The sequence below is a fragment of the Triticum dicoccoides genome, chromosome 7B (assembly GCF_002162155.2).
Source record: "Triticum dicoccoides isolate Atlit2015 ecotype Zavitan chromosome 7B, WEW_v2.0, whole genome shotgun sequence".
NCBI lineage: Eukaryota > Viridiplantae > Streptophyta > Magnoliopsida > Poales > Poaceae > Triticum > Triticum dicoccoides.
The window spans coordinates 520,498,344-520,520,835 of record NC_041393.1 but is presented as its reverse complement, the minus strand read 5'-3'; the positions used below and the strand labels follow the sequence as shown (position 1 = coordinate 520,520,835).

The 22,492-nt window shown below is 41.2% G+C and overlaps 1 protein-coding gene across 1 annotated transcript in view; it reads left to right on the top strand.

Moving 5' to 3' along the window:
* The window catches only part of LOC119341251 (probable RNA-dependent RNA polymerase 3), a 26,213-nt gene extending 10,991 nt beyond the window's left edge, over window positions 1-15,222 (top strand). The window contains exons 6-19 of the mRNA XM_037613119.1: window positions 4,515-4,731; window positions 5,126-5,219; window positions 5,299-5,433; window positions 6,486-6,530; window positions 6,634-6,705; window positions 7,340-7,446; window positions 7,830-7,978; window positions 8,158-8,383; window positions 9,380-9,605; window positions 10,511-10,656; window positions 11,729-11,894; window positions 13,050-13,197; window positions 14,503-14,678; window positions 14,764-15,222. Of these exons, the coding sequence (XP_037469016.1) occupies window positions 4,515-4,731; window positions 5,126-5,219; window positions 5,299-5,433; window positions 6,486-6,530; window positions 6,634-6,705; window positions 7,340-7,446; window positions 7,830-7,978; window positions 8,158-8,383; window positions 9,380-9,605; window positions 10,511-10,656; window positions 11,729-11,894; window positions 13,050-13,197; window positions 14,503-14,678; window positions 14,764-15,033 (2,177 nt within the window). The 3' untranslated portion in view covers window positions 15,034-15,222. The remainder of the gene's footprint in view (window positions 1-4,514; window positions 4,732-5,125; window positions 5,220-5,298; window positions 5,434-6,485; window positions 6,531-6,633; window positions 6,706-7,339; window positions 7,447-7,829; window positions 7,979-8,157; window positions 8,384-9,379; window positions 9,606-10,510; window positions 10,657-11,728; window positions 11,895-13,049; window positions 13,198-14,502; window positions 14,679-14,763) is intronic.
* The last annotated feature ends 7,270 nt before the right edge of the window (window positions 15,223-22,492 follow it).

Here is a 22,492-nt window from a genome sequence, read left to right as displayed (position 1 = left end):
AGGGGGCCGACGGCGGCGGGGGAGCGGACACGTCGCAGATAAGCTAGCTACGCAAAGGGCTAGCTTAATCCTTCACAAACTAGATGGGTCGTGCTAGTATACACTAGAAATCCCGTGGGCAAGTAAAGCTAAACAACCTTGGCCCTATCATATCTCACTATCTCGGTCAGCTCTTCAGTTTACTCCTGGTTTGTCCACAGTTATTAATAAAATCTACTATACCATATGTGAGACAAGATGGCATACATGCTATGGTACTAAGGACCAAGAGAATTAAGCATGGCAAAGAGAAATCACACAATACATGATCAATCCAAAATGTATGCTATACGGCCTTCTGTTTTTTTGGTAAGTTTACTACATGGTGTCCATGTAGTAGTCATAGTGCATTAAGTTTTTGAGTTTGAGTTCAGTCCTGTTGAGTCCTATATGTGCTATTTAAGCCAAAAAGAATCGTGCCTTTTAGTCCAAGCACTACTGGAATTTTCCTATACGTCGGGTGTTCGGCTCTTCGCCGAGAGCCAAACCATGGGCACTCGGCAAACGTACAGACGCCGAGGGCCACACTCGGCAACCATGGCTTCACGGCAACTAGATGACGTTGCTGACATAGAATCACGGCGAACAAACTACGTTCGGCAAACGACACAGACGCCGAGAGTACCACACGGCAAAGAGAAGCCACATGGCATGCCCGTTCGCAACTGACGGCACCGTCACTTTCTGCTATCTATATCAAGAGCCATGATGTTTCGCTCGCTTAAAAACCTGTCACAGAAACATTCAAATTATTTGTTAAATTTTTAAAAACAATAATATGACACTCAGTTGACTGATACCTTTGCCAAGAGCTGCGCTCGGCATACCACTGTTGACTGATAGCTTTGAAACTGATCGGTGGGACCCATTGGCCCACATGTCAGAGGTACTTTTACCGAGAGCCACCGCCCTCGGAAAAGAATGCCACAGATGGAGTGTTGACGAGCCATTCTTTTTTGAGAGTGTCCCTCGGAAAGGAATGTCTCTACTGGAGTGCCATTCTTTTACGAGAGCGTCCCTCGGAAAAGAAAACCACTACAGTAGTTAAAGTGCTTAGGCGACCCCTTTTTCGAGAGCGACGCTCGTGAAAGTGAGTGTTTCCGAGTGTTGCTCTCGGTAATATGTCCCATTGCTTCTGTTGTGAAGCTATTTCTTATCTAATCCCTGCAACTGAAAACAACTAGATACATATTCTGTCTATATCTTTAGTGCAACAAATGTTATCATATCAAATGAATGTGGGAGCTAGGAGCTCCCTAGAAATTCCTCGAGCAACACAACACACACGTAGTCATAACCCAAACTAGTTCACATAAGGTAACTCAAACTAGTTCACATAGGCCATTGTTTCATACAAGTTCATAGAGCAAAAAAATTGCTCGAGCACATCACACACAAGTTCACATATTCATACACAGGGTTAATTCATTGAAGTTCACATCTTGCAAAACACATGCACATCACACAGAAGTTCACATCTTCATACACCGCCTTGAGGAGGAGGAGGGGCATTGTTTCCATGGGGTTAACCTTTTGGAGGAGGAGGAGGAGGAGGAGGAAGAGGAGGAGGGGCATTGTTTCCACTGCCTTGAGATTTTTTAGGAGCCTACAAGATTAGAGTCATGTGAGCATTATTCATCGCTATATAATGAATGGGGCCAAATTTAGAGAATGTTCTACCTCTAGTTTTTTCTCGAGCAATTTGAACCTTTGTTCATTTCTGTTCGTTACTTCTCTCTTCTCTCCTCAGCCTGCCGCCTTTGCTCAGCTTGCTGCCTTTGATCCACTTCAGCAGCCCGTTGGTCCGATAAAGCCTGTAATATGGCATTAGGCTCATATAGGTTGCAAGGGTGCTATTTCGAGGCATGGACAAATGAATGGATATGATGCTAACCTTGAGACGTGTGATCTCATGTGACGCGGCGGTTGGGCGACTCCGCATGGACGGAGTTGAGCTTGTGCTCGGCGCGCGTATCTCATGGAGCTTGCGATGCAAGGAGGTGGCGGTCATGGCCCTTCCCCTCGCCAGCAATGATGAGCAACTCAGGATCAAGTGGCTTGGACGTAGGTTCGGCGTCCTACCCACCTCCTGGAAGACCTCTTTGAAGGTCCCGTACCTCTCCTTCGCCGACAGGCTGCAGAACTCGACGCCATCCTTCCCCTTGTGGCCTTCTTTCCAGGCCTCTAGGATGCAGACCGGGCGACCAAGCTCCGCCTCCTGCAAGAGTAACCATCAAGCTTAATGAACGGAGATGCACCGTGAAAAGTTAACATCTTATTCCACATACCATGTGTTGCTTCAAAGTGGTTAGGTTGCGGCTCTCCTGGACATGTGCTGGGCCTGGCATTTTTGCGCAATCGTTCCCCTTCTCCACATGTTGCGCCTGCCATGCTGGGTCACACCACATGTCAACCAGGGCTTACCAACAATCTTCCTTGATCAAGGGTTCCTTCACCTAGTCAGACATAATCGAATCATTGACTAATGCATGTAACAAGCGGCAGATGACTCAAAGTACTAGCAAGCAATGTTGTCACTTACCATCGACAAGTATTCTTCTCTCTCCAAGTTGGTCTTGCAAGTTGGTCTTAAGCCCCTTGTCATTGAGCGTCTGACATTGCATCACGGCCTTGTATCGTGTGCTTGACGTCGGAAAGTATCTTCCGGGCTGATTTCTCGGCAAAGGCAATACTCGGCGTATGTTCTGGGACCCGACAATCAGGTGGTTGACACGTGGCTGTTTCCTATTGGCTTGCTTTGCCAAGCGTGGTTGTCGGCAAAGTTGTGGCTCGGCATAAGGCGTGGGATCCGCTTGTAAGGTAGTGGACACGTGGCTATTTCCTACTGGCTGGCTTTGCCGAGCGTTGCTCTCGGTAAAGATAGTGCTCGGTGTATGTTGTGGGCTCCACCTGTCAGATGCTTGCCAAGTGGCGTCTCTCTTGGCAAAGTGAGCTCTCGGCATATGGTGTGGGTCCCGCCTAGGCGTGGGCATTCGGTCTAACCGGACCGATCGGTTCGGTTTTCCAGGTCACAAAGTTTATCGGTTTGTTGAAAATTGCAGACGATCGGCTCCTGCAGAATTAGGTAACCGAATTTTCTTGGAACCGAACAATCGGTTCTTTCATCGGTTCCAACCGAATAGATCCGAACTTCATGCGCAAGAATACATTTTCTTCCTTAGTCTACCTCCGCACGTTTTGGTACGAGCAGGCACTTGAAACAAATGGCTAGCTACCTAGTACCTTTTATAGTCTTTCTTACGCTTCCTTTCTCAGTGGCTATCCGATGTGGTACTAAACCACAAGCTGACGTACTACTTGGTCAAATTTTTTGCATGGGCCGATTGCTACACTTTTTGGGCCATACCAGACGTGTACGTGGCTAAACTGAGATAAGTTTTTTTTTTTGAGTGGTGCTAAACTGAGATAAGTGAAAAAGGCATAGAGAGACTTGGAGCTGCCGTGTTGGGCTAGCTGGGCCAATTGGCCTAGGACAGCGGGGGCAGAGAATGCAGGAGGTGCATGGCGTATTTCTCAACAGAAAAAAAGGAGGTGTGAGGCGTGGTCTGTAGTTTCGGGTTATTAGGTCTTTTCGGTTAACCAAGTGTTAAAACCGAAATTAGAGAATAAATTTCGGTTCTATATATTTAATAACCGAAATAGGAACCACACTTTTCGGTTCTGTTCCATTCGGTTTCGGTCCCGATTCTTTTGGTTCGGTGCAACGGTTCTTGGTTAATATGCCCACCCCTAGTCCCGCCTGTCAGGTCCTCGCCACATGGCTGTTCCCTATTCCCTAACTTTGCCAAGAGCCGCTCTCGGCAAAGCTACGCTCGGCGTATATTGTGGGACCTGCTTGTCAGGTGGTTGCCACGTGACAGCTTCCTATTGGCTAGCTTTGCCGAGAGCCACTCTCGGCCTCTCGGCAAAGAGACCATGTGGCAACCTCCGTTTCCGTCTGTTGTATGTGAGTCCCTTTATTTTGCCGATGCGAACTGTTTGTCACTCGGCGAAAGAGTTTGCCGAGTGCCCGTGTTCTGGCTCTCGGCAAATTCCTGTTTGCCTGAGAGGTGTACGCCGGGTAGCCTTTGCCGAGTGCAACTCTCGGCAAAGCCTTTGCTGAGGGTTTTAGGCCCTTTGCCGAGTGTTTTTGGCACTCAGCATAGGTGGCGATTCCAGTAGTGAAGCAAAAAGATAATCCCTCGTCTCTGATTCTTTTGCCCTTTCTCAACCTTCCAAAAATTTAATTCCTGAGTTCCTGACATCCTGCAAAGAATATCATGCTGAAAACGGCACCGACTTCTCAATGCTGTCCCCAGCATCTGGTGAGAGCACAGATCTATGGATCAAGTCAGCACGGAAAATTTCTGTACTGTTAGTGCTACTATATCTTTGTAAAAAAGGTCATTCGTCATTTATAACTACAAATTGATTCAGTTGTATCATGGTCTTGACTGGTATGCCTTTATTGTCAGTTTACAAAGATGGAGGGAGGGAAAGGAGAATAAAAGCGGAAAAAAAGAAAGAGAGAAACAAGAAATGCACTTCTACTGTTAGGTGCTACTTTGTTCGCACCGAGTGTGACTGGGACAAGGGTGTGCCTTATATCCTCTCCAAGAGAACAATTGGTGATGCCCGCAAGCTTTTTATGCACGTACACACTGTCCCCAGTGTGGCAAAATATGTGGCCAGGTTAGCAATCTTATGTACTTTTGCTACCCAGTATCACTAATAATGCATACGTTTAATCATAAATTCTAGGATATCTCATGTTGTTACTTGTTGGTAAATCTTGTGCTCTTGCTTTCTGCATTGGACTACTTACAGAATAACCAAAAACGAGGTGCCACACTGTGAAAACATGAAGTTTGACTATATTTGGCGATACATTTGGTGCAAGTCATTGCCCACTTCTCTTTTTTGCTTGTTTCTTTCAGTTCTCCAAATATTACTGCGCATGGATTTTACAATGCCTTATACGATGGAGATGAACATAAGATGTTGTTTCACTTTTTGTCATTGTCTGTGGTTGTAGCCACTCTCTTTTGGAGGGTAAATTTATATAGTTGGTTTATGGGAATGACAGGTTTGGTTTGGTATTGTCCAAAACTATTACACTACTCGATGGTGAAGCCCTATCAAAAATTGACGTTGTAATTGTTGATGATGTACCTTGCAAGGTTACTATCTCTTTCCTTTGATGTTTTGGCTTGCTACTAGAATATATTGTTATCTTGTATACTCAATGAAATATTTCAGGATAAAAACGGAAGCATTGTTCTCAAGCATAGGGAGGCTTTGATCCACACTGACGGGACTGGCCTAATATCAGAAGATTTAGCTAAGAAATGCCCTACAGATGTATTTAAGGGGAACCTTTTGAGGATACATGACGTGAGTGTGTGCTTCCCCGTCCCCCATATTGAATTCATGCTCCGGCCAGTTGCTCCAAAAGTCCGAACTGATGGAGAGAGGCGGGCAGTATATTTCAACACCCCATTGTGCATCTTGTCAGAAAATATGTTTTTTTTTATTTCTCACTTACCATATTTGAACTATATATTAGGTCTCTGAAGGTTATGGTTTTGTGAAGATAATGATAACTCATTTGGGCAAATTTTGATATGCCAAAAGAAAACTTGGATACACACATGGCACAGCTCCTTTTAGTAATACAAACTTGACACATAGTAAATTTGAATTTTGAATCAGTGCGGTTTGAAACTTTTAGCTGTTTCACCATGCTATGCTTTAAGTTCTCCATAGAATGCATTCTGCACTCGGGCACTGATTATAGTGGAAGCTCATTGGCAGCCAATATCATCGGTCACACCAATTGTTCTCTCAGTTGTGGAAAAGATTGGTGGTACCTTATTTTACTTTGCAACTCACCTAAAGCATCCATTATGGGTTGGACGGCACTGAACTTTTCACCCTAATGAGCTTAATAATATGGCACACATCCTAATGAGCTTAATAATATGGACACTTGTGTTAGTAGTGGAACATAACGTTCTGTACTTTGATAAGACTTGTCTCCACTAGATCCTAGATGATTGTGTCCCTCTGCTTGTTTAATCTCATACTGAACTTAAACAACCTGGCATGTCGACCATGTTAGATCAGCAAACACATCATCCGTAGATTGTGATACACCATATGATGTTACCATTGGTTGCAAACTTGCAATATATCATGCTACAACATCAAGTCCATCACATTATTGTTTAAAAGAACGACAGATTTAAGATGCGATGAGAAATTTGTGGACTCGACTAACAAATAGGTGTTAGTGGTTAACTTTACCCCAAAATCATGTTTTGGAAATAGCTAATAGTTATCAAAATTGTTGCTTGCTATTTCTAGCTAACCCTGCTTTTCACTTTTTAGTTTTCTTATTAATTATTTTGGTACTATTATTCAATTCTATATTATAACTTACACAGGATAGTGTGGATTCAAAGGAGGATCAATTTGACATCGATGATCATGTAATCTGTGGAGTAAACAATATCATGATCTTTTCTCTGTTATTTTTCAAATGCTCCATTAGATAACTAAACAGTGTATTGCTCTTCCCCTTCCTCTCTCTAGCCTCTTCTTATGCAGGTCCGTATGTTCTATAATGGACTTGCTGTAAAGGGAACCCTTCTTGTTGTTAGAAAGGTATATATTTATCATGAATGGCTTGAGTTTATTGTCGTTGGAGTGTTATCGTTTAGAGCAAGTATAATAAGGGGCTTATAGCCCGCTTACGTGACACTTTTGTCTATATGGAGGAGAAAGACAAGAAAAAATGAGGGGAGTGGTTTCTCATGCAAGAGCTCACCTCTACACATGCTCCTAGGCAAATGTAATAAATATGGAGAAAGAGAATGCGAGAGGCTGGAACAAAGGACTAGTATAATAGCCAACTTCATCATATGATTGACTATGTATGATGTCTATAAATGACATGACAGCATCATATGGCCATCAATTGGCTATACTATTAGCCATGCTCTTAGCAGATTAGCAGTTCTAGTGAACAAATGGTTGCATGGAAACATTACCTTCATTTCCTATCTTTCCCATCTGCCATTTTGTTGGTGGTACCTTTTCCCGCACGTTCAACACTTCTGGCCCACAACTTACACAATACCATGAGTTAATGACAGCCTGAGAATCCAATACTAGTAATATAATTGAGCAATCACATCAATTATTGGTTTTCTTTTACATCATTTTTGTTCACTTTATGTCGGTCAAATTTTGAACTTTTCTTACCATTTTTTAAGAATATATTTCTTATGTATTGCAGCTTCCTGAGAGGACTATCCATATACGACCATCAATGATAAAAGTAAACTCAGATCCTAGTTTATCAGGTGGGCACTCCTTCAACTCACTGGAAATTGTTTCAACGAGGTAAGTAACCTGGATATGCATTTACTAGATTTGAGTATATGAGTAGGGGGGATATCTTGCATAGGCCATAATTTAGAATTTTAGATGCGATCATTAAACTACTTTGGTTTTAGCAAGAACTGGGAAAGTTCCCATGAAACTGTGAAAGGCAGTTCTTTACTTGGTACATGTTTTGTCTTCGATTTTATAGTATTATTAAGGTCACCCATGCTTAACTAACTGATTAAGCTTTCTGTGAATCAGTTTGGTAGCTGAAGTCACAGAGTTAATTTCTTTGTAGTGGTAGTGCTACGGTTTTGATAAATGTTGAGATATTTTTCTGAGCATTCTCTACAGCTAATGAAATTCTTGCCTTTTGTTGGCACTTCACAACATTTTTCCAGCAACCGACCCAAAAGGGCATTGACTTCAAGGTTTTTAATCACGCTGCTTCAATATGGAGGGGTTCCAGCGGATTATTTTATGGAGCTTCTAGGGAAGGCACTAAAAGATGTTGAGAAAGCTCGCCATAAAACTAGAGATTCCCTTGAAGGTTAATTTGAAATATCATGAATGGAGCACGTAATTATGCTGCATTTTGCTATAAATATGGGATATGCTGCATTTCTTTGATGTTTAGGAATTTGTTACTTTTAACATCTCAAGTATGCATTTATCTAGTGGCAGTTATGCCTTCACTTGCAATTTCTATTAATGTGATCCCCCTTACAGTTGCATTTAACCACGGTGACATGGATGATTTAATGTCTGCACGGATGATCCTTTCTGGAATTCGACCAGAAGATGAGGCATACTTACAGCACCAGCTTACGACAATGACCAAAGAGGAAAGAGAAGGATTCAAACAAGGTAGGCTCCCTGTCGATCAGTGTTATTATCTGATGGGCACAACAGATCCTACAGGGACACTAAAGCCCCATGAAGTCTGTGTGATATTGTAAGTGGTCCAGTAACCCACCATATCCTTTCTATTGCTCGGTCTTTCCTTTATCTCTTCCTTATGCTTTTCAATTTTTCCGACTGCCATAATCTTGTAATTTTACATAAACAGGATATTGGTTTCTCTTGATCTGTTTATCATGTTACAATTTGTTGTAGAAGGGGAATGCAGAACTTAAACATTATTTTGTTTCTGTTTGTAAACCAGTGAGTCGTTAGGTAATGTATTGAAATTTAGCTTAGACTTTAAGTATTGGTATATTGCTCACCTTTTCTGGTCAGCTTAGACTTTTGGATGACCTTTCCACACCCACCCCCTCTCCCATAAAAAATAATAATATTTTGGATGAACTAGCTGGTGCTTGCAACTCAACGTGTACCAGGACCAGGATCGAGGGGTGTTAGTTCAAATCCTTAGTAACTAAGTTTTAAGAACTATAATTGCAGTTCACTGACTTCACTCTAGTCCATATTTTAGGCTTGAAGGAGCCTAGACATGAGTGTGACTGTAAGTATGTTGATCACTGTTCTTCATCATCTAGCTTAAGCTTTTAGGTGAACTAGTTGGTGTATGCAACTATGCACTTTCATATGGACTAGAGGTTTATGCTTTTGTTTCATGAATGCATTAAAGAACACACTTCGTACATCAATTTGATTTTTTTCAAGTCCTTCAATAGTTCTATGATCATCCTGCCCTTAAAGAAGAATGTCTGACAAGGAAGCAACAACTTCAGGATGTACCTTTTTTATTTAGACTGGTTAGAACATGGTTTTAATAAATGCATGGTCTGATCTTGGTGGATGATATGTTTTCATGCTGGATTAAGTATGTGTGACTAATTACATATTGCCAGGGCACAAAATATGTGAGACTTCTAGACTTTGGTAATGTTCTAGATTTAATTATAGACCATACCATCCTTTTGAAGGGAATTAGAAGGTTGAAGTGTTCGTCTGTTCCTTTTATTACTAATTATGTCTCATCAAACAGGGACCATGGCCCCATTTCTGGAGAGGTTCTTGTCTATAGACATCCTGGGCTGCATTTTGGTGATGTACATGTCTTGACAGCCACATATAGTGAGGCTATACAGGATTTCGTGGGAGACTCCAAATATGCTATTCTTTTTCCTGTTTCTGGACCACGATCTCTAGCTGATGAGATGGCAGGTGGTGATTTTGATGGTGACATGTACTGGGTCTCGAGAAACCCACAGGTCGGTCATTGTTTCTGACATGTTGCAGTGAACTGTTTATTTTTGCTATCCTTGCTAACAAACATAATCCTTTGGAGCATATTGCACACTAGTTTATTACGGAGTATATATTTCATCTATTCCTAGAGCATGGAATTTGGGATGCATTGCTTATTTTCTTTATACAGGGTTTCTGCAAGTTGAATTCCGTTCCTACTTACTACACGCATTGCTGATTTTATTTATACAGGGTTTCTGCAAATTATATAAAATGCATATTTTTGTCTCACTTCAAAATAAAACAATGATATTTAAACGTTACCATCTAGTGGATAAATATAACATCACATAGCTAATATTGTTTCTGAAAGTTGCATCATTCAGGATATAGCCTATATTTACTACTCATTTGTTCCTATAATCTTTCCTGGTATTTTTAACAGAAAGGTACATTTGATCCAAATGTCTTGACTTCTTTTTAACTCAGTTAATGATACAAATTAGGTTTTGTGTCCTTCAGGGTTACCTTTTTTTATTCTAAAATATAAGTACCTTGCGTTGTGTTTTCAGAATTTTTTAGTGTATCTTTGAAGCATCATTTTGTTAAGTAAACTGCCCATCTTTCCCTGTCACCATGAGCTTTTGGCTGCACTGGTTGGTTCTAAATATGGTATCAAAGCCAAGAGGTCTTGAGTTCAAGACTTGACTCGTATCTTTCTTTCGACAGAACATACAGCTCACTTGCAGTTCACGTCTTATTGTCTTAGGCATCAGAGAGTCCGACTTGAGGGAGAGTGTTGAAGTATAAATGCTGGGCTTTTGGGTGGTGCATGATACTCAATACATTTGGCACCAAATTGTTTTGGACTTTTGGTGACATCATACTCTGCACAGAATTGTAACTATCATTAAAATGACCTTTTCAGTTACTGAAGTACTTCAAACCATCGGAACCATGGGATCCAAGAAACCCTCCAAGGAAGGCTAAACAAGAGAAGCCTCAGGATTATGATGAATCCAAGCTGGAACACATTTTATTCCGTGAATTTTTTAGAATTAGGTTTACACCAAGGTATTATTTACTCGTAATCCTTATTTTTTTTTGCATGGGCACTTAAATCTGCTATTTCTGTTATGCATCTAAGCCCGCAGAGCGTCTTGACATTGAAAGGCCATCGAAATTTTGAGGTGTCATAATTTAAGGCCAAAATACCTAAAATATTGTTCGAGTTACCTAAATTGTATTTTTAATATACAATGGTTGTCTCATTTACCAAGTCTGGACATAAACTGACAGGATCCAGGTCATGTGGCGAAGATCATACAAATCGACATGTGTACATCTATAATGAAGTCAATTATGATTAATAAGTGTTGAAGTGTATATGTGGATTGCCTAGCCCTTTCCATCAGTTCGGACTTTTGGTTGCGTTGGCTAGTGCATGAAGCTTAACATGGTATCAGAGCCTAAGGTCTTGTGTTCAAGTCCTGGCTTTCGCAGTTTATTCAAAAATTGCTGCTGCCCTCCTCTTATGTCCACGTATAGGCCTCTTGAGCCATACCTCGGTCTATTCACGTGTTTACTTCCCGCGTCACACGTGAGAGGGGGTGTTCTATTCACGTGTTGACTTCCCGCGTCACACGTGAGAGGGGGTGTTCTATTCACGTGTTGACTTCCCGCGTCACACATGAGACGGGGTGTTGAAGTGTATATGTGGATTGCCTAGCCCTTTCCATCAGTTCAGACTTTTGGTTGCGTTGGCTAGTGCATGAAGCTGAACAATAAGATTCTACCACATATTAAATTACCATCATCATACCTTCTTGGACCAAGATCATTGTTATTAAGAACTTTACATCATAATCATACATTAAGTTCTAGTTATAGATAAATTTGTTAAGAGAAAAGGAACAGTTTTGACATATGCTACCGTTTCAAAATATTATGTCCTATATTTACAGTGTCCAGTAAAAAAAGTATTGGTTATTTGTTTACAGATAACATCACATATATTTTGATATTACATCTGCTCAGCATGTTGTAGTTTTCTAGTTTTGCCATGACCATTTTGTAGACCCTGTATTATATATGAGCTATGCAAGTTATGTGGTCTAACGTTGTTTGAGATTGTTCCTTCCTTCAGTTATGTGCTGGGTGCAGCTGCAGATTGTTGGCTGGTATATATGGATCGGCTACTGACATGTGAAGTTCAAGAAGACAAAAAAGAATGGGAGTCGATAAAGGCTAAGATGCTTGAATTGGTTGACATTTACTATGAGGCTCTGGATGCCCCGAAAAGTGGGAACAAGGTTTGAAATCCTGTGTCGATATACACTATAGTTACTGTGATTTTTACTGTTCACCTGCTGGTATGGGATTAAACATCCAAAAACGTTATGTGTTACGGAATTAGTGGTGATGAGTTAGTAAGGATGGACTTTAATTGTGTTCCAGTCCAATTATTTATTTAGTTGAGTACTTGAGTTGGGATATAAGGAAATTGATCAAAGCCCTCTATAAAAAAGGTAGCTAGTATTTTGGGATTAAGAAAAAGAATGTAACAACCCTCCCTTCCAGTTGCTAATCCCTATCCTCTATAATTTTCTATCCCTACTACTGCTACCCTTATTCACAACCATGATATGAACTCGTGGATGATGTATGGTAGAAAAAATCGATATAAATACTACTTCCGTCCTGGTTTATTGGTCCTCTTCGTATTTTGTGTCAAAATTTGACCATACATTTAAATGACAAAAGGTCAATGCATGCCATAGAAAATTATATCGTTGGATTCGTATTTGAACATAGTTTCCGATGATACTATTTTTTGTGACATGCATTAACATTTTGTTAATTAAATCCTTGGTCAAAATTTGACACAAAATACTAAGCGGACCAATAAAACAGGACGGAGGTAGTACTGTGCAATGCATATGATGATGACGTATCTGTACATGTGGCCCAGGGGGTTCTGGAACACCCCTATCCTGTCGTAACAGGGAAGACTTGGCATGGATAGGTCATGTTCCTTATGGATCTGGCACTTAAACCAACTATAAGGAGATTTTCCCTTAGTTGGCTCCATCTAAGCCCAAATCAGAGATCACACCTTACTCTTCTAAGAGAAGACGTCTATATAAAGGACCCAGAGGCCTATGCAGGAGGTATCTTACAATGACAACTCAACTCAAATCACAACACAACACAAAGTTAATCAACCACCGATGCAATTTGCTAGTGTACTTTTAGCTAATATTGGTGACTGGATATGTGATGATCCAGGTACAGTGACGATGTAGGTTACATAAAAAACCTGCATACAGTGGATGATTCTTTGTATGCTTTCATCACCGGGACGTTAACTGTCTTTCTTAATAGTTTCATTTTGATTTGCAACAAAATGTATATTACATACATTGTACTTCAGCTAAACTTTCTTTCTTCATCCATCTTCCAAATAGATCACTATGCCTCGTCATCTGAGGGTTGAAGTATATCCACACTTTATGGAAGGGAAAGGGTTTACACCTCCCTACACTTCCACATCAGTGCTGGGCAAAATCTATGATTTAGCAAAGTCGCATCAGCCTGAAGCAGCTCACCCAATCAGTAAGTTGATATTTCTAGTTGTTTTCTCTATATAACCTCTTATTTAGCTAGCATATATGTTTTTCATTTGAAACTGATTTCTACCGATCATGTGTTATATATGTACAATCTGCAACGATTGCAGAGGAAAAAATGTGGAACTTATAGTACAATTATATAATCGCACAGTAGCCAGACTAGGGGCATCTGTGCTGAGCTAATAGCTTTTGAGAGATTATATGTAATGTTATAATGTCTGTTCACCATTAGTTCCTCGATTTGCTAGAAAATCAAATTTAGGCTCAATCAACCGGCGACACGATAGTGGAATCTTTGGGCCGTTGTGATGCATGTCTGATGTGTCTCGATGATATTAATTTTTACCTAACTAGGTTTGGTGGTTGCCAGTTTCCAGTATACAGCTGCCCTCTCTTTTGCTCCTACGTGCTTTGGTTGCACTGAATTTGCAAGTGCTGAAAGTATCTCTGTCAAAGCAATTAGGCAGTTTCAAGCAAAGATGAATCTGGCCATCAGGCAACTATGAGTTATGGAAATTCTGGATTTAGCATAACGCCATCGGTGACGTAGTTTGATGCATTACAGTAGGACTATCGAGGATAAGTAGTGACCAGCCAGGCGTTTTGCAAACTTCTGTATAGGCTGTAGGGTGAAGACGCACACCTCTCTGGGCTTTCGGTAGTGCTGTGCTGTGGCAGAAACTCACCTGAGTCCAGGTATGCGGAGTAGAGAGAATAGGGACAAGATCTCTTTCATGATAATTCTTGGCTAGTACTCCCTCTGTTCCTAAATATAAGTCTTTTTAGAGATTTCAATGTGGACTACATACGAAGCAAAATGAGTGAATCTACACTCTAAAGTATGTCTATGTACATCTGTATGTAATCCCTTCCGAAATCGCTAAAAAGACTTATATTTAGGAACGGAGGGAGTACATGCATAGAAAAAAACATCGTTAATTTTTGCTATATAACCTGACCGAATCCGATGGAATATAAAGTTGCATAATTTGTTATACAGCTACAACAGTTAGATATCTCTATCTGATTAATTCACAGCGGTGGGAATCCGATGGTTTTTGCTGTTTATGCATTTCCAGTTGCGTGTGTTTGGGTGAGAAAGATGCACCCTAGGCATGGCTGTGCTAGGAGTTAAGATGGGAACATAAATTAATAAATAAAGCTTATAATCTGGTTAGAAATAAGGTAAGATCAGTTAGCACTTTCATGCCAACTATCATCAGCAATGTGGTAAAATAATTTTAGACTCTGATACTCCATAAGTTCGCGTCTCCATTCTGTTCTTCAGATATAACTCCGCTGACATGCTTCACCGAGGAAGTAGTAGCCGAAGAACGCAACATGTGGGGTCCCCGTTACAACGAGTATCGGACAGCGAGCACGTTGCTATTGGACCGTAATCGCCCAATCTCTAAAGAAGAGAAGAAGGCGAGGTTCCGGGAGCTGGACCAAAAATACAAGCAGGTAAAGCGTGGACCAGTCCACTGCTGGCTAACAAAGTCGTGACTCCCTGACTGGCTCGTGAGAACTGGGTTGGGTTGCAATGCAGATGCTGTACGACACGGCGGAGCTGGAGGAGAGCCACAAGCACCCGTTCGCCGTTTACAGGGAGGCCTGCGCGATCTACCAGCTGGTGTACGAGCACGCGGTGCGGTGCCGGTGCGACGACGAAGGAAGGCGTGTCGAAAGGTGCGGCTTCGCGTGGAGGGTCGCCGGCCGCGCGCTGTGCGATTTCTACCTGATCAAGCGCCGCGGCGACAGGGTGGTCGCCGACATGCAGGTCCTCCGCGACGCCTTCAGGAAGGACCGCGGTGCGTAGCATAGCATGCATGCATGCAGCCATATAGCGCTATAGGCAGAGTATATATATAGCTTTAAGTAGATATCTGATTATCTATGTATGTACAGTACGTAGTAGTAGCAGCAGTGTCATTGTGGTGTACGCGTACAGACCTGTGTAGTACAAGTTTGAATTGCTGGTGCATGTGTATTTATGTGTACATGCATGTAATTAAAGACCTTCTCTATACGGAGAGCATGTCCTCTGCCTGGGTAACCCTTCCGCAAAAACGGAGCCCGTCTCTCAACAGCAGTAGGCCATCCATGTTGCTCTCTAGGATACGCCCGGAAAGGTGCATCACAGTTATACACTAGTAGAAAACAAACCTTTCATCCGCCCCTTTAATCCTGGTTTGATTACGGTTCGGGACTAATGTGATCATTAGTCCCGCTTCCAACGGCTAGAAGCGGTTGGGGGCCCGGGTATCATTGGTCCTGATTCATTTTATATCTATAGTCTTAGTTTGTGGCAGACTTGCGTCAAGCTAGGGCCTCACGAGCCTCTTTAGTCACGATTTGTAACCGGGACTATTGGTAGACTTTTAGTCTTGGTTTGTATAACTAGCCGGGACTAAAAATGTCCATATATAAACCCTTCGTCCAGCTGGAGCCCATTCTCTCTGTTTTCCCCTTTCTCTCCTCTATTCTTCCCCTTGCTCGAGCTCATCCTCCATTTTTGCCAAAGATTTGTCAAGATTTGAAGGCACCCCATCTATCCAAGTGTTCACAAAGGTTAGCAACTTTGTCCTTTCATCTCTCATTGCTAGATTAGCTCGTGCAATGCTATAAGTATAGTGATTTGTGGATTTTAGTTTGGGAGTAATTATGTGGGAGTTTATTTGATTTATATGCAATTTGAGCTAAATTAACTTCTTAATTTGCATATGTGTAGGTGTGGTTTACTTAGTGCCTTCCCGTCCCCGTCCTAACCACCGTCGATTCCCTGCACTGTCCCGTCGCCGGCACCACCTTGGTGAGCCTCTTGTTCGTTCTTTTTATATAAAAAAATCATGTTTGTATGCTTTGGATAGTTACTTGTATAATTTTCTTACTTGTATGATTGTTTGTTATACATAGTGCCATGGTCTTGATATCCGTCCCCGTTGGCCTCGTCCGATTTATGATTCGGATGTGGTATATTCTCTTTTATAACTATTTGTTGCAATTCACGTATATGACAATTATGCCCATCAAGTTGACATAGATATTTTTATCTAGGAGGTATATGAACCGGAAATTGCAATCGACTCTCTTGTCGAGAAGTTAAATTTAGTTGAAAAAGAAAACGAGTATTTGAAAGAAAAATTGAAAAGAATTGAAGAAGAGAAGATGAAACTGGAGTTGTATGTTGCCGATGTCCTCGATGATCACAAGATCAAGATGGATGCAATGCCCTTGAAGATTACAAAGATTAGAAAAATATGCCGCTAATAAAGAGGCTTGGTATCACTATGCTGTTGGATCAATTGTTACCTTAGTTGCGATCTTGATCGAATTTGTTGTTGCATTTAAATGCTTTAGCATTTGTTGTTGCATTTAAATGCTTTAGCTAGAGAGTTTGTATGTTGTTTTATGAGAATAAGTGTGTACGAAATTTATGTATGAACTTGTATTAATTTGGTCTTTTTGTTGTTCTGTAATGAAGATGAGCCGACAATGGATGTACGATGACCGATGCTCTCCCCAGTTCATTGATAGGGTGCATACTTTTCTGCGTGCGAATGAGGCAAACAAGTGGGATGATGGTTTTATGTGTTTTCCATGTGTTGTCTGTAAGAATGATAATAATTACTCTAACTCAAGAGTCATTCATGTCCACTTGTTTACATCCGGTTTCATGTTCGGCTATAACTGTTGGACCAAGCACGGAGAAAGATGGGTTCTAATGGAAGAGAATGAAGAAGAAGAGGATGATGACAGCTATCCTAGACATGGGTTCCCTGAATACGATGGTACTACAATGGGGGAAGAAGCTGAAGAAGAGGCATGACATGAGCCCGCTGATGATCTTGGTCGGGCCATTGCTAATGCAAAGAGAAACTGCGCAAGTGAAAAGGAGAAGTTGAAGTGCAGTGCATGTTAGAGGATCACAATAAATTGTTGTACCCAAATTGCAAAGATGACAAGAAAAAGCTGGGTACCACACTGGAATTGATGCAATGGAAGGCAAAGAATGGTGTATCAGACAAGGGATTTGAAAAGATGCCGATAATGTTAAAGAAGATGCTTTCAAAGGACAACGAATTGTCTGACAGTACGTACGAAGCAAAGAAGGTTGTCTGCCCTCTAGGATTACAGGTGCAGAAGATACATGCATGCCCTAATGACTGCATCCTCTACCGCGGTGAGGAGTACGAGAATTTGAATGCATGCCCGGTATGCGGTGCATTGCGCTATAAGATCAGCCACGATGACCCTGGTGATGTTGAGGGCGAGCGCCCCAGGAAGAGGATTCCTGCCAAGGTGATGTGGTATGCTCTTATAATACCGCGGTTGAAACGTTTGTTTCAAGACAAAGAGCATGCCAAGTTGATGCGATGGCACAAAGAAGACCGTAAGAAAGGCATGAAGTTGAGAGTACCCGCTCACGGGTCGCAGTGGAGAAAAATCAAGAGAAAGTGGCGGGGCTTCGCAAATTACGCAAGGAACATATGGTTTTGTTTAAGTGCAGATGACATTAATCCTTTTGGGGAGCAGAGCAGCAATCGTAGCACGTGGCCTGTGACTATATGTATCTATAACCTTCCTCCTTGGTTGTGCGTGAAATTATGATGCCAGTGCTCATCCAAGGCACCGAACAACCCGACAACGACATTGATGTGTATCTAAGGCCATTAGTTGAAGAACTTTTACAATAGTGGGACAACAAATGTGTACGCGTGTGGGATGAGCACAAACAACAGGAATTTGACCTACGAGCATTGCTGTTTTTAACCATCAATGATTGGTATGCTCTTAGCAACCTTTCAGGACAGACAAACAAGGCATACCACGCATGCACGCACTATTTAGATGATACCGAAAGTATAATTTGGATAAATGTAAGAATAATGTGTACCTGGAACATCGTCAATTTCTTCCAATCAAGCATCTCTTAAGAAAGAAAGGCAAGCATTTCAAAGGTGAGGCAGACCACCGGAAGAAGCCTCGCCACCGTACTGGTGATGATATAATTGATATGATCCAGGATTTAAAAGTAATCTTTGGAAAGGGTCTTGGCGGACAATCTGTTTCGAATGACGCTGACGGACACACACCCATGTGGAAGAAGAAATCTATATTTTGAGACCTACCCTATTGGAAAGACCTAGAGGTTCGCTCTGCAATAGACGTGATGCACGTGACGAAGAATCTTTGCGTGAACTTGCTAGGCTTCTTGGGCGTGTATGGGAAGACAAAAGATACACCGGAGGCACGGGAGGACTAGCAACGTATGCACAAAAAATATGGCATGCATCCAAAGCAGTATCAAGGTCCTGCCAACTACACTCTTACCAAAGAAGAGAATGAAATCTTCTTTGAATGCCTGCTCAGTATGAAGGTCCCGTCTGGCTTCTCGTCGAATATAAAGGGAATAATAAATATGGAAAAGAAAAGTTCCAGAACCTAAAGTCTTATGACTACCACATGATTATGACGCAATTGCTTCCAGTTGCATTGAGGGGGCTTCTACCAGAAAACGTTCGATTAGCCATTGTGAAGCTATGTGCATTCCTTAATGCAATCTCTCAGAAGGTAATCGATCCAGAAATCCTACCAAGGTTACAGAATGATTTGATGCAATGTCTTGTTATTTTTGGGTTGGTGTTCCCATCATCCTTCTTCAATATCATGACGCACGTCCTAGTTCACCTAGTCGACGAGATTGCCATTTTGGGTCCTATATTTCTACACAATATGTTCCCCTTTGAGAGGTTCATGGGAGTCTTAAAGAAATATGTTCATAACCGTGCTAGGCCAGAAGGAAGCATCTCCAAGGGCCATGAAACAGAGGAGGTCATTGAGTTTTGTGTTGATTTTATTCGTGACCTTAAGTCGATTGGTGTTCCTGAATCGTGACATTAGGGCAAACTAGCTGGAAAAGGCATGCTAGGAAAGGAGCAAGTAATATGTATGGACGGGCATTCTTGGGCGCAAGAACACTACACAGTTCTACAAAGTTCCAGCTTGGTGGCTCGGTATATAAAGGAACACTTGGATATTGTACGCTCCAACACTACTAGGGAAAAGCCTAGCAGTAGCGCAGGTTTTTGGCCTATCAATAGCGCGGGCAACCGCGCTACTGATACGACGCTATAGCTAAAGGTTAGTAGTAACATTTGCTGACACGTGCTACTGCTATATCTACTTAGTAGTAGCGCGTGCTGCAACAACCGCTACTGGCAATTACTAGTAGTGTGTCTCATTGCCCGCGCTACTACTATTATTTCGTATTTCATTTCTTTTTATTTTAGGTCATATTCATACACCTGTATACACGTTTTCATATGGTAGCAATTTAGAGATTATTTTTACATTATAATGTGTTATTAAATCACTAGGTGAAAGAACCACAAATTAGTTTCAAATGGATGGATCCTAAGTGACCAAGTCATGGATTATCGTGATAATCCATGACTTGGTCACTTAGGATCCATCCACTTGAAACTAATCCGCGGTTCTTTCACCCAATGATATAATAACTCATCATCATCACACTAATATAAAAGCTCTTGCATCATATCATCACCAACAACACTAGATAATAATCATCATAGTCATTACCACCAACACTATTTAATCATCATAGTCATAGTGTAACTATCTAATCACCACCAACACTAGCTAATAATAATCATCATAGTCATCACCACCAACACTCATTCTAGCTAGCTAATCACTGATGCTGCTCTCTCTCAAGTAAAATAGCATAGAACATGTGTAGCACCCCTGATTCATCATATTGGAGCATGCAGATGAACCTGTCTCCTAATTGTGGGTCAGCTTCTGATTGCTTCCCCCTAGTACTTCTATGCGATCCTTCACAATTTTGCTCCAGTCTTTGACTATTAAGACTTGCTCGCTTTTAGAAATCCTGAATGCACTCATGTGCAATGTAGGATGTCTTGGTCGTAAGCTAACCATGGACATGCGACCTTTAGCCTCGATCCAATGAGGCACAACTATCATCGGGAGTCCCTGTTGAAGAACATCGTAGTAACATACTTAGCAATGAAGTTTAGCTTAAAAAATAATGTATGCAAAAGATGCACTGAGGACAAATAGTAAAAATCTTACCATCTTTCCTAAATAGATGTGACCGTAGTTCAGTACAAACACTATTGGTCGCACGTTTTGATTACTAAGATTTCAAGTCCAGGAAAATAATTTGTCTTGACAGTATGAAGATCCTCAAGCCATGAAACATAATGACTTATCTCCTCGCAGTTTAGTTCAGCCCCGGGACAGTAGTAGGCCATGTCTACCAAGCGCCGGACATGTTTGCTTGAATGGAAATAAGCTGTCAATAGAGATTAGTTGTCAACTATTTTTGAATAAACAATATCCAAGACATAACTATGGTTGAGAAACTCACATAATGGTAGAACTGGAGGCGTGTGCACATCGACCCAGATGTCGATATTACCTTCAATATCATCTTCTAGACGAATATCAAAGGTGATAAGCATATCAGGCTCAAATGCATAAGCCTTGCATAATGCTCTCCATTTTTTGCATTCAAAATAGGTGTAGGTGTCTGCATTGTATAATTTTGCGGCAAAACTATAACCATGCTTGGTCCTCAAGTTAACTCTCTTTATCTCCATAGTTTCCATAGTACTGAAACCAACCTTATCCAAGACATACATTCTTGCATGACAGGGGATACGCTAGTAGAATAGTAAAAAATTAAAACTATAAGTTGAAGCCAAAAAAGAAGAAGTCATGCTTAATTACGAAAAAAGACTTGTCGTTTTGACTTACTGTATCCACTTCAAAGGTCTCATCCAGCTTGATGCTGAAGCGCCTACCACCAACTAGGTGAGGTCTGTCGCACAAGCCGCACTCGTCTTCGCAGTATTCGCACATACCAAATTCCTTTTCGTCGTCAGACATTTCCTATGTTCATAGTTGAAACATTAATTAAAAATCGACCAAAGGAAACTACCAGGAAACTCAACACACATATCACTATTACTCAATATGCAATGGGTTGACTTTAGGTTTGTTGACTCTTCCTTCCTAAACTCTCATCTCACGTATATGGTGGGCACTCCCTCTCTGATATTGCGACCGTCGGTGATGGTTGCTACTCCTCCTTTCCCTAGTGCATTACAAATATCTAGCACAAGGAAAAGAAGGAGAAGCGACCCCCACGACAACAGTCAGCATTCTTCTTCTCTCATATATGGTGGACAGTCCCTCACCGATTTTTCGACCGTCGATCATGGTCGCTACTCCTTCTTCGCCTAGTGCATAACAAAGGTCTAGCACAAAGAGAAGAAGGAGAAGCGACCCCCACGACAACAGTCGGCATTCTTCTTCTCTCATATATGGTGGAGACTCTCCCTCATCGTTTTTTTTGAGTGTCATGTATGGAGCCCCGACAGACTTAAAGTCAACTCGAAATGTCGTTTAATTCTCTTTCTAGCAAATCCGGGGCACTAGATATTTCCTACATATTCTTGCATAAGTCATGCTTAAATTCACGGAAAAATCCGGCATGACCTTTGCTAAAATAGGACATATCGAGAGCCCGAAATTTGCCGGAACGGAAATGAATCAACACTCTAGCAAAACATAGGTCACTCAGAAATGAATCAACACTTCGCACATGAGCATAAACTGGTGCTCATTGTATTTCAATGGTTCAATATTGACAAAAGCATTTCAATATATCTTATTATCCGAACATTTCATTTGGTTAAGAAGCATAACTAAATACCCTAGTTCAGATGTAGAGGAAGGTGGAGAAGGAGGAGGTGGACTTTTAGCTCACCGACTCGGGTGTACAAGAAGTAGAGGTAGCTCGGATGACGATCACTCCAAGGAGACACGACTAAGCTTGCATATTCCACCGAGTAAAATTTTAATTAGATCATCAAATCTCATACAACATTCTTTGATGACAAAGTGATAATGACATAAATTCAACTAGTTCTATTAATTCAACTAATTCAACTAAGCACTTACTAAAAATAAACTAGTTCTATTAATTTTCTTACTAAAAATAAACTAGTTCTATAGTAAATTTTTAATTAGATCATCAAATCTCATATACCTAAATTTTCTTACTAAAAATAACTAGTTCTATTAATTCAACTAGTTCAACTAAGCACTTACTATAAATAAAAATAATTATTTTTCTTACTAATTCAACTAAGCCACTTACTAATTCAACTAAGCCACTTACTAATTCAACTAAGAACAGTGATAAAATTTTAACTAGTTGGGAGGGA